At 41.1% G+C, this 12,340-nt stretch overlaps 1 protein-coding gene across 3 annotated transcripts in view; it reads left to right on the plus strand.

Moving 5' to 3' along the window:
- Positions 1 to 1,070: 1,070 nt before the first annotated feature.
- Positions 1,071 to 12,340, plus strand: part of LOC116852690 (photoreceptor-specific nuclear receptor-like) — a 55,066-nt gene continuing 43,796 nt past the window's right edge. Inside the window, exons 1-2 of one of the 3 annotated variants that reach the window (XM_032833274.1) lie at positions 1,071 to 1,565; positions 2,110 to 2,273. In XM_032833274.1, coding sequence (XP_032689165.1) covers positions 2,153 to 2,273 — 121 coding nt within the window. In that variant the 5' untranslated portion in view covers positions 1,071 to 1,565; positions 2,110 to 2,152. Of the gene's footprint in view, positions 1,566 to 2,109; positions 2,274 to 2,306; positions 2,783 to 12,340 lie in introns of those variants that run through there. The other 2 variants (XM_032833275.1, XM_032833276.1) reach the window with 2 other exon arrangements.

A 12,340-nucleotide genomic window follows, 5' to 3' on the forward strand; every position in this document is an offset into this window, starting at 1 on the left:
ACCCACTCTCGTGGATCCCGCTCGATTTGTCCGGGAGAACACTTCAGGAGTCGAAAGTTCGATCGGCCGATTAATCGCTCCGTTAGCGGCTCCTTTTGAGCGTTGATTCTTCAACGAGGACGACGGCGACGTTGATGGCAACGAGGAAAATTCTATCCGCTGCAATTCTCTCCCTCCTTGGAGTTACCCCAGCAATTTATCCAAATTGAACGAGCAATAAATCCTACATGCTACATAGAGAGTCCAATAACTCTCTGTCAATAATCTCCGATAATCAGCTCCGAATTTCATTCATCACCGTCGTAGTCATGTCTTTAATCTACCTGTTCTTTACGTAACGCTCTTTCCCTACCAGTTATCTCTCAAATCATCGGACGCGACTTTCCGAATCAGATGACCGCAGCAGATCACACGAAGCTCTCTGGCGAACTGATCCAAGTTCAAACTGAAAAATAGAAGCAATTCCTGCCGTAAAGCTTCCCTTCAAACCTCCGCGTCTCTACTCAATCGCCTTTCAGCTGATTCTGATTAATTCGAGAGGTGTGTAAAAAGAACCGCGGACCGCTGTTTAGCGCATCGTCACTTTTTATCCGGGCGAACCGATGCCGAAGCGGCTCGGCAAAGTGAGCCTCGCCGTCGCGTAGCCAACGATCAACAATTGCACGACACGCTCAGGTAGGCGTCGTCTGCTGACGGCATCTCGCTTCGGTAGGGGTAGTTTGGTCCAGGTCGGCCGGGGTGGGAGATGCCAGGCGTCATCGTAGGGTCGGAGGGGTCGGCGCAAGCGCGTCGCCGCGACGACGGGCGTCGCGGCGAGGCGCCGCATCAAACGTGGAGGCTATAGGTTAAATCCTCCCGCTCCTCGTTTTTGTCGTTTTTCCGGCGTTGCCTCCTGATCCCGCCTTCAAAAGTGCCGACGGACCAATCGGCGCCGGGCGTTGCTCGCCCGCTACCTGCGACGGCACGGCGGCGGCAACCGCCACGACGACGGCGGCAGCGGCGGCGGCGGCGGCGGCGGCGGCGGCGGCGGCGGCGGCGGCGGTGGCGGCGGTGGCGACGACGACGACGACGACGACGCCGACGTCATCCGCAGGTAACGGCGACTCGCCGTCGAGATCCCGGATCGGGACGCCACAGACGTCATACGCCAACCCGACATCGACGACGTTCCGCCTACGCGTCGATCTCGAAGCGGAACGTCGATCCTGATAACGCGAAAGTGGAAAATCCTCTTCCTCGCGATCAGTCTCTCGCTCGCAGCTACGAGCGTCCTCCTCTCGCTCCCGCCGCGTTCAGGGTCGCGTAATCGCGTTGGTTTCCGCATCGGACGTCGCGACTTTCCCGGCTTCTTTGGGTCCACCAAAGTGCTGCTCGCCTTTCGCGTCACTCGAGCCGATCGCCGCGTTTGGCAATCGCTGGGAACCAGGTTACAGACCATAGATCAAGTCGGCACGGACGCTTGGAAGACTACTTGGTGATCGTGGACTGAGGAGGGTGGAGGTGATCGCGGCAGAAGTGACGTACGTGCCACAGTGCGGCTACGCCGGGAACTGGAGTTATCCTAGGTGAGTCACGATGACCTGCGATCGAAAGCGAGAGCGCGACGTGTATTGCTTCGCGATACGTGATCTCCGACGAGCGTGACGTCAATCTTCATTGAGAAGTAACGCAGGTCATGTTGAAGTTACGGACTGTTGTTTGGCGAGGCGGGAGAAGAGACTTCAATCTTTCCAATTGTAATAAAATTACTTTTTATTACGAAATTAACCTTTTTTATTTAACAAGTCAAATTCGACCAGAAGTTCGCATATTGGGATGCGACTGTCATTAGAATAAACATTCCAAGGCAGAAAATAAATTCGTATTTAAATGAGCGCAGTTATAATCTTTTCTCAAGTCAGTTGTATTTAATTGTTTCCAAATAAGCTGAATTAAATTACGGACCTGCTTCTTATTGGACAAGTCGGAGCGGATCTTCCGAGTTGCGAAAGACGACGCTTAAATTGTCGCGTCCGCGCGTCGCTTGTTCGGCCTGTAGATCATGCATGACTTGGACTTGCGATTAAAAGAGGCGGATAAGAAGTCTAAGAGAGTGTGTGACGGTTTCAGCACGTTTGACGTCGCTCTGATAACGAATGATCGAGGAGGCACAATGAACGGGACAGCAACGGTCACGGCCACCGAAGATCATCAGCACCAGCATCAGCAGGCGCAGAATGAAACGAATTCGGAACATCCGCGGAGCCCTACCAGCCCGCTGAGCGTCAGGCACGGTGAGTAAGTCAAACAGTGAAAAATCAAAGACCGGAGAGAAACCATCCGGACGACATACGCGTCTGGCACACGTCGGAGAAGTGTCTGAAACTTTCACACTGCTACTACTGGCCCTTTAGATTTTGTTTGGATTTTTGTGTTGCGAGTACAGAATCCAGAAGAGATCGCGATTAGGATGCGTCATGAAAGAAATCGTCGAATTTCTCATGAATTTTCACATACCTCGTTGATACCTTTACAAAAGTGAACATTCATATATCGGGCCACTCAGTTTCTTTTGACACAAGGAAGAAGTTCAGCGCGACAGTGCCGCTCGCGAACGCACGTTAGGTAGCTCCAGGTCAGACTGTCCTCTCACAGAAAGTCTCAGTGCTGATTGCGTTAAGTGAAAGCAAGCGATGCTTAAGATCTGTCGAGAGTTTTGTCGAATAATGAAGCTGCAAAAACGCGGATACGTCAGAAGTCTCGCGGAATTATACCCGTCGGAACGGAGCAACATGAAGTAAACGTAAGTAATTACCGTTTGCGTGCTCTCACGGGGACGCGGATTAGCAGCGCGGGATTAACTCCCTTACATCCGACGTCGTCTCTCGCGACATTTTTCTCTCGTGCTGTAACGTCACGCATAATATAACGCGTAATGTAATGCGTGAGCCTGCGTCGACGCGCGACTACTTTCCCCGCCCGCGACAGGTCAGCCGAGATTTGATTATTCTAATGGCATAACGTCGTTGCCTGCTACGTGCCACCCTCTTTTTCCACTTATCTCGCCCCACGTCTGTGACTCGTATAAAGGCCCGTCGCGGAGGTGGATTTGCGTGCGCCCTGGCCGTCGCGTCGCCCGTTCTTATTCAGTTCCGACGGGCGGAACGCCGAGGACAACTCTTCGTTCCTTCGAACCTTCTCGATATCCTTCGAAGAACCTGCGCTATGATGAGGTTTCCACACTCTCGCTGCCTACGATAAAGCCGGAATTGGACGTTTACGTGAAAATCACGATATTCTGCGTTCACGTGTAGACAACATATAATCTACAGAGTGTCTGATAACTCACGGAGGAGCCACGGTGTACAGATAGATTAGATCGAATTGAGCAATAAATTCCTCTACCATTTTGCGAACAACCACGTAACATTTTTGGTATTAATCAAAGAAGAATGACGCGCGTACGGTAGATGCGATGTGATAGCGACGTTTACCGCTATATACTTGTATATTAAGTCAAACTGAACAAAAAATTTCTCTACTATTCTATGAACAACCACGTAAAATTTTGAGTATTAATCAAAGAAGAACGACGCGCCATACGGTAGATGCGATGTGATAGCGACGTTTACCACTACATGCTTGTATATTAAGTCAAACTGGACCAAAAAGTTCTCTACCATTTTTCAAATGACTAAGATGCTTGGTTATTAATTAAAAAAAATTGATGCATTATCGCGCACAACTGTACACCACACTTCTTTAATTAATAACTAAACATGTACGTGGTCATTTGGAAAATGATAGAAGATTTTTTGTTCAGTTTGACCTAATATGCAAGTATACTTTTCTACTGTATAGCGCGTGATTATTCATGAATCTTCTTTGATTAATAATTTAGAATTTTACGTTGGCTGTTCGCAAAATGGTAGAGGAATCTTTCGTTCAGTTTGACTTAATTTACCTGCACACCGCAACTTTTCTGTGAGTTACTGGGCATCCTATATAGATATCGTCTAAAGAAAGCATAAGTTAATCAAAAATGCACTAAGAGAAGCCAATAAGAGCCTCCGGGAAGCTTGTTGCGGAATTTAAATTTATTTTCGGTAGAATAATTATTTTTAACAGAGAAAGAGTGTGTGTGTCAACATTTAGAAGTTGCTTATCATTTGAGTAATAAAAGAGGATAAAAGAAAATTAAGGGGTGGTAAATAATATTGAAATAAATATAGAATCGAATCTAATATAGAAAATGAACTCTCCGCATTAGTTCGAGAAATTTCCCTGAACGTGCATTTAATACTCTGTTAGAAATAATTGTATGTCTTCTCAAAAATAAATCTAAATTTTACGCGATTTTAAGATCCGCGATAATTTTTATATTGACTATGCTATACTTTAACTGATTGAATATCTGAAAACCTAACTAGAAAATATACTTCGTAATTAAAAAAAGTTCACATTTTTATTTAACTTATTTAAAGAATATTTGTGTAAGTTTGCAAACGTTGTTTCTTAAACAAGTTAGAGTCCACAGTATTCTCTGGTTACATTCTAACCTTCAGAGTTTAATCTACTAATCTGTCGCGTAACGAAATGACATTTTCAGGCAATTCTTGTTAAACGTTGCATTTATAATTGATTCGAAAATAAACATACACGGCAACTGGCTCAAGATTTAATTACTTTTTTTATAAATTTAGTATAACAATATTTTACGTAGTTTACATCGTCTGCTTGAGAAAAAACTATGTATATCACGTGGACAATACGTCCAATCCTTGAATAAAACATGAAGACGCATCAGAAAGAGATCAAGATACACCATTCTTCGCAACAAGTTTAACTGGCAATGTCTACTTCGTCAATCGGCAATTGACAAGTCACGGATATAGTTCGATCTCTCGTCGTTCTTATCGTTCTTCAACTTCGAGTCGCGAATATTATTTATCCAGTCTTTATTTGCCTTGCACGCACCGACGGATGCGCCGAATTCTGCTCGTCGATACACGCTGGCTTTCTCAGTCACCGACAATTTTTTGTTTACCGATCCGCGCGTGTTGTGACTTAAAACTTTGGCCGCGTACGGTTCGAGCTTAAAACAAGCGGAAAGTGTATGTAGCTTCTGCTGTTTTGTTCCTTCGCACTATTTTGACGGCATTGCGTCTCGCTCGCCGTCAAACCTGTACGCGTTGGCACAAATACCTACGTTCAATATTATCTTTACCAATGTTAAATATTGTTATTCCATTATTAAACATCCCCGTTTGGACCGTTTGATATTTTAACTCTAAACCTAATCAGGAAATACTTTCACCAGTATTGAGACAAGTGTAAGTCCTAATTAGTGACCAAGTAAACTCATCGTGGAAATGAATAAATTTAATTAATAACGCACGTGTTAAGTTAAGTGCACCCACACAATTAATTTTGAAAAGCTTGAACATTTCGGATTTTATTTGTTCTACTTTATGAGAAGATTTTACTTTATTTATGATACTTTCTTAAAAGTGTAACTAATATATACTATTTAATAACATGACAATTTAATTTTGTCTCAACTTGTGACATAAGGTGAATGTCCTAATTAATGACCAAGTAAACTCTCTAGTGAAAATAAAGAGGAAAATACATGAATATTTTATAAATATTAATAAAAAATAATAAGTAATCACACAAAATATATATATTATTCGAATATCACAAATCAATACAGAATCATGAATGCATTATTAACCTATTATTGATTTAAACATGACAATTTAAAGGCTAATGGTTCATATTTGTATTATTTGATCAATTTTGGAAGAGAAAGTTATGATATTAATACTATTTGTTAACTTTATAATAAGTAAGATTCACAAATCATATGTTTTTTTTAAAAAACGTTATCATTTTATGTCACATTTATTCAGATTGTTACTAATAGAGACCAATAAATCTTCTATCGATTGCGCTGACATATATAAATTAACTACGAAAATTACATATCTTATTACTTTTTCTCCGCTTAGAAAATATTCTTTATCCTTCTTTCATTCAACTCTGACATTCAATCATTTCAATTGCTTAAAGTTAAAGAATAACCACACAAATCTGACAAATAAACATGTGATATTAACTGTCAACTTCTGACATGTATCAGCGAGTATTGTCCGAACTGTCGCCGTCAGCAGTATGCTTGTAAAATTTTAGTGGTACAACATTTTTACTGTCTTTAAATATTCTCTTAAATAAATTAAAATTTGGAATATACGACAACATGTTTTTAGTATAAATACGAATCTGTATTAATTGATTTATTAAGAAAAACGAACTAATTGGAATACTGTCACTAACTGGAACGTTCACCTTATGTTATTTGACAAGTATAATAACATGACAACGCGGCTAACCCACGCAGCATGGATGGCAGGTCAAATAAAATTGGCTCGGAATAGAGCGTGTTAATTAATAATAACGCGAGGCCTGTCTACCCGGCGGTTTTTTTCTTTTTTCTCTTTCGCGCGCACACGCAGAATAAATATATAAATATATTCTTAAAAAGATAACTTTTCTAGTGAGATTTTTTGTATTCCTGACTCTTATATACACCTTCACACAAGTTCTTTCAACGCGATATCGATAACGATCATAGCGTTCGCATCGTTAACGTTCTCAAAGTATCGTTCTCAATTATAGATTTAACGCGTTTCTTTCGGAGAAAATGCAAAAGTGCAAAAAAAAGATGCCCTTTCGACGTAATACACCGTCACACACACACACACACATACACGCGATGCGCTAACAATCGGCCGAAATTAGCAACGAGGTGGCGGAGAGGCGAAGAGACAACTACTCTTTTTTTGATCTTTCCGACTAGCGCAACCCCTGGTCCCCCGTTTGCAGTGTGAGCTCCCCTCCCCCCTCACTTTTCCCGATGATCCCATAATACGAGGGCGCAGGTGGCACCTTGCCATCCGCCAGCATTGATATGCTAATGAAATTTGACGCCCCTGCTTTTGCGCGCGCTACTCTCGGCGCGGGTGGCTTATAGCGGGTGTGTATTTTGTATCGGACCGTCATTTTTCTCCTCTCGTTTAACCCCGCGCGCAGCCGACAGATTGCACCGCGACAAGATTTGATTATCCTAATGCCATAATTTGCGAGCGCGTGTGCGTGCGTGCGTGCGTGCGAGTATGCGTACGTGCATATTCTTAGACGACGTCTTCACCAATTGGAAGATTGAATATTATGGCTTCACAATTGCTTTCCAGTCGGCAAGAATGCTGTGACGTCTTGCAAACAGTTTTAATGATCAAATCAGAATTAATTGTTAACCCTTCAGGGCCTTTAAGATATTGATCCCATTCGAATAAAAAATTTTCTCCATATAGTAGTTTTAAAAAAAGCTCCGAAGAGTTTCGTAGCCCGAATAAAATTGATATATTTATATATTTCAATATATTTATTTTATCTATGTATATATATTTATATGAATATTTGTGCATGTGTGCGCCAGCTACAGGATTTAATAAATCTTATAATCATGATAAAATAAACGTAAAAACACTAACATAAAAACACTTTGTGCTTCAATATGACATCGATAAAAAATTGAGAAAATAAAACTTGCTTACTTTTTTTATGACATACTTTATGTAATTTCGAGCATCAACGATTCTGCTTTGCTATATTGATTTCTTCAGCGGGAAAATCACTGTTTTACGGGTTAAGATCAGGAATATAGCTTTATGTGGGATGGGTTGATAGTGTTATATCGATGGAATCATTATCTTGCCAATATAAAAAAGTTAAGGAACATCCAAAGTGAATGCACATAATTATATCCATTGAGCCTTGAAGAGTCAACGGAATGACTACACTATAACAAAATTTTGTGTTGAATTTAATACATTTCACATGTCCTATTGTAATTTTTACGTTAATTTAACATAAGATAATAGCACAAACAAATAACACAAATAATATATCGAAAATTAACACAAAAATATAACACTTGGGCACTTGTTACGTTATTTTAATACTTAGAGATGGTGAATGTAAACCCAATGTAGAGTAATCAAAATGACAATATGTTAAATTAACACACGGATATATTAAAAATTTAACGCAAAAATTCCTACGTGAGTCGATTTCAATACGTTTTTTACTTTGTATGGGAGAAATATGATATATCAGATGTCGATATAAATCTCGGAAGAGCACGATCTATTTGACACTAATCAGCATTTACTATATCAATTTACATCGACTGGATCGTTATCGTCAGACAAATCCTTCGCCGTTTCGAAGATAAAATCAACGCGTCGGGATACGCTTGCTAGTAATCGACCGGATTAGGGGGGTGTATGTTAACGAGATCGAGAAGCCGGTACTCTTATACAAAGTCACGTGAGTTGAATTAATAAGATTGGCACGGCCTCGTCCTGCCGTGATGCGATAACGATCAAGAAATGCGATTTGACAATCCGATTATTCGCACGCGGCGAACGTGTTCTCGCGAAGAAAGCGGCATGAAATTCGAATTTTCGGGAGACCACGACGCCGTGGAGGAGGAAATTTTGGCAACAGAGCGGGGAGTATTCTCTTTTCCCGACGACGGAATTACCGCTCGATAGCTTCTGACACCCCCCACGGGAACCCCAGTTCCTCCTTCGCGTCCCTGAGGGCTTACGAGGTGGATCGCGGGGACAAACAGTATTTACATCGGGAAATGAGTTTGGAAAAAGCTCAGGAAGTAAGAACGCTCGAATATAAATATTTATGTCAAACGAATGAAGGGAGCGCGACGATTCCGCCGCGGAACAACCGTCGCGCAGTGGATCGCCTCATGCAGCGTGCACGAAACCGTGTCAATCACAGTTTTCAAAATTTATCGCCACCTTCCCTCGCGACTCATTGCAATTTTTGCAACGCGAACGAAAATTTAGAACGTAAGTTTTCAATCACCATACAAGAATGCAAATATTTTTATCTTCCATGGTGAAAAACATTTTGTATTTGTATTGAAAGCGATCAATACGGAAATTTTTGTGTTAAATCTTTAAGAATATAGAACGTAAGTTCTTAATACGAAATTGCAAATATCTTAAATATTTTTATTTTCCATGATGAAAAGCATTTTGTATTTGTGTTGAAAGCAATCAGTGGGGGAATTTTTGTGCTGAATTCTTAACGTATCCATGTATTAATTTAGAATATTGTTGTCTCGCGCGACTATTCTGTGTTGAGTTCGTATTCATTGTTTCTAAGTGTTAAAATCATAAATAACACAATTTATATGTAATATGTACATTTTTGGTGTATTATCAAAATGGTAATTAAAAATAAAGCTGCGACCATCTCTAAGTGAATTTTCACGTGAGAAGACTCTACCTTCTATCTTCTGAAATACGAGTTTATATGGGATGGGTTGATAGTATTATATCGAGGGAATCATTATCTTGCCAATATAAAAAAGTTAAAGAACATCCAAAGTGAATGCACATAATTATATTCATTGAGTCTTAAAGAGTCAACGGAATGACTACATTATAAAAAAATTTTGTGTTGAATTTAATACATTTCACATGTCCTATTGTAATTTTTACGTTATTTTACTTTCGTATTATTTTTGTATTAAATAATACAATATTCTATTTTACAATGTAGAGACAGAATCAAGAACGATGCAAACTACTCGACAGAACTTTATACGAAAAATAGTTTGATTAGAAACCGGTCAAAAACCAGCTAGAAATTAGCCAGAAACTGACGTAGTTTTACTGTCCAGTTACTGGCAAAGTAAGCGTTGTCTAAGTTTGCTAGAAACTAGCCAGTAACAAAAATTTCTGGCCAGGTACTGACTACAGGAAGGGCTCGCTCTTTCTACTAGGGCAGTCGACGCGTTAAATTCCATGTTCGAGATGCAACTGTATTCTGTCAGTACTGGCGAAGAAGGAAACGTAAAACAAAGATTACGCCGACATATTATGATCTCCGTTGCTCTCATCCGCGCAGGGGAAAATGCGCTGCAACCCGGCGAAGCTTGCACGACGTCGAAACGATCGACAGGCGAATGTTCGCGCGATCGGTAGGATCTCCCGATCGAAAAAATCGCGTTACGATCATGAACATCTGCGCGATGAACGAAATGCGATTGTGCTTCCACGCTCAGCTCAACTTTATTAGTCACACACCGGCGTGCCCGGCGAGGCGAGGCGCGAAATCTCGCCCGAATCGTATTTGTCGGCCGCCCCCGAACTCGATCGAAAACTCGTTCCGGCCTCGTTAATGCCGCGGGGTCAGACAGGATCCGCGCGAGAATTACCATACGGACCGACAACGGGACGATATCGAGTTAGGGGACACGTGGAACTTCCGTCGCACGTCCGATTGTTCGAGCACGATCGTTAGAAGCCGTTAAAGGTCGCGCGTCTTCGACGATCAGTCCTCCCGTCTTGTCTCAATCTATCGCGGACGATCAATCTGTCCGAGTGGAAAATTGATCAGCTGAAAGCCGGTGATGCCGGCGTAATCTTCGTTTCACGTTTCCTTCCTCGTTAGTTACTCACAGAATATAGCTGCACGTCTCAAAAGTGGAATTTAACACGTCGACTGCCGTGAGGATGTCATTGGCCAAGTAGAAAGAGCGACCTCTTCTTATAAGCAGTTTCTAACCAGTAACTTACTAAAAATTCTGATTACTGGCTAGTTTCTGACTGACCAATTAGGTGATCTTTACTGCGCCATTAACTAGACAATAAATGATCTACAATGTGTTCTTTGCTTTTTCTTTTTCTTTATTCCTTTTTAACACAAACCTTAAGTCAGAAAAAGACAAAGAACAAGAAACAGGAGGCAAAAAACACATTGTAGTTTAAGCTTAAGTAACCCAATGGATCTCAATATGATTGTGGGTGTCTTGGGCGGCTCTTTAGGAGCTGCCCCTTAGTTCCTTGCTAATAATAAATAAATAATAACTGGACAGTAAAAGTAGTCAATTTCTGACTACTTTCTAACCAATTTCTAACTAGTTCTTTTTTTAGTAGACTGAAACTGTCCAATATATTTACTTGCCATTTAATTACCATTTGTTCTTGCTTAGTTTCTAGCCAATACTGGTTAAGAAATACTAGCACGTTTTTTTTTAAGTTTTGTTAGACAGAGAGAAACTGCCCAGCATTTATTTATCATTTTTTCTTACTTGATCTCTGACTAGCTTACCAGGAAATACTGACCAATATTTCTCCGGCCAGTTTCTGAATAGTTATCGTCTCATAAAAACCTTAATCAGTTTCTAACTAGTGACCAGTTTTTCGCGGAAATTTTTCTATTTGCGGGTATTTCAACTAGCAAATAATTTTGAGGGTTTTTGATAACATTTTGCAACAAGGAATTAGGCAGTAACATTGGATCGATCGTATGTTTTGAAGCACACAAAATGTGTCATTGTGTCCAGTCAAGTGGCGATCACGAGATACGCAACGTTGTTTTCGGATCTGATCGCTTTTGCAGAGCGTGAGGGTGACTCGAGGGTTGAGCGAATCCTTTAAAATCGTCTCAGCCGAGGATCACGAGAGGGCTTCGATTGTCAACTTAAGATGATGATATTGATCGTCGATTAGATACGAACGGCAACAAAGTGGCTTGCGTGATCTTCGCGGCGGCACACGATCGAGTGTTAAATAAACGGCAGCGCGTAATTATTTTATATGCGACCGTGATGCGTTCGGCCACCCCTATTCCAAAATCAATCAAGGATGGAGCGGGGGATCCTCCGACCCGCCAGTTGGGGTTGCCCCACCGGACGTGGGCGAGAGAGATTTCTGGGATTAACCGAAAGTAACGGCCAGCTGATCGAATGGAAGCGCCCGGTCGAGCTGATTGCGGAAAAATGACATCTCGATCGTAAATCTCGGTCCTTTCGTCGCACTGTTCGATCGCTAAAGAAGCGATCCTGCAACTGGGAAATATAACGGATTGCCTAAGGAAAACCGAGTCTAGTTGATTCAAAGGATTTGTTTATACAGTTAATGAGAGAAACAATGAAAACAAAATCGTAAAATCCTTCTTTTAGAATATAAAAAAATACTTTTCCCCGAATTTCATTATATAAAATCGGAATAATATTACAGTCAGGAAATAGAAAAAAACTGATGTAGAAGCAGTCAAGTATATTTTCAAGCGTCTCCAAATTTAATATTAATATTCTCTGTCGTGATTGAATAAACTTAACTGACATGTTATTAGCTAGAATGAAGTCTCTTGTGAATGTGTGAGACACTATCTTGGATAATAAAAACAATGACTCATAAAATGATTGATATTGAGCCTACCTACTAAGAAAGATTTCTCCTGGATTAATGTAGTATTAATT

The sequence above is a fragment of the Odontomachus brunneus genome, unplaced genomic scaffold (assembly GCF_010583005.1).
Source record: "Odontomachus brunneus isolate Ranch 3 - 2012 unplaced genomic scaffold, Obru_v1 Obru_scaffold_249, whole genome shotgun sequence".
NCBI lineage: Eukaryota > Metazoa > Arthropoda > Insecta > Hymenoptera > Formicidae > Odontomachus > Odontomachus brunneus.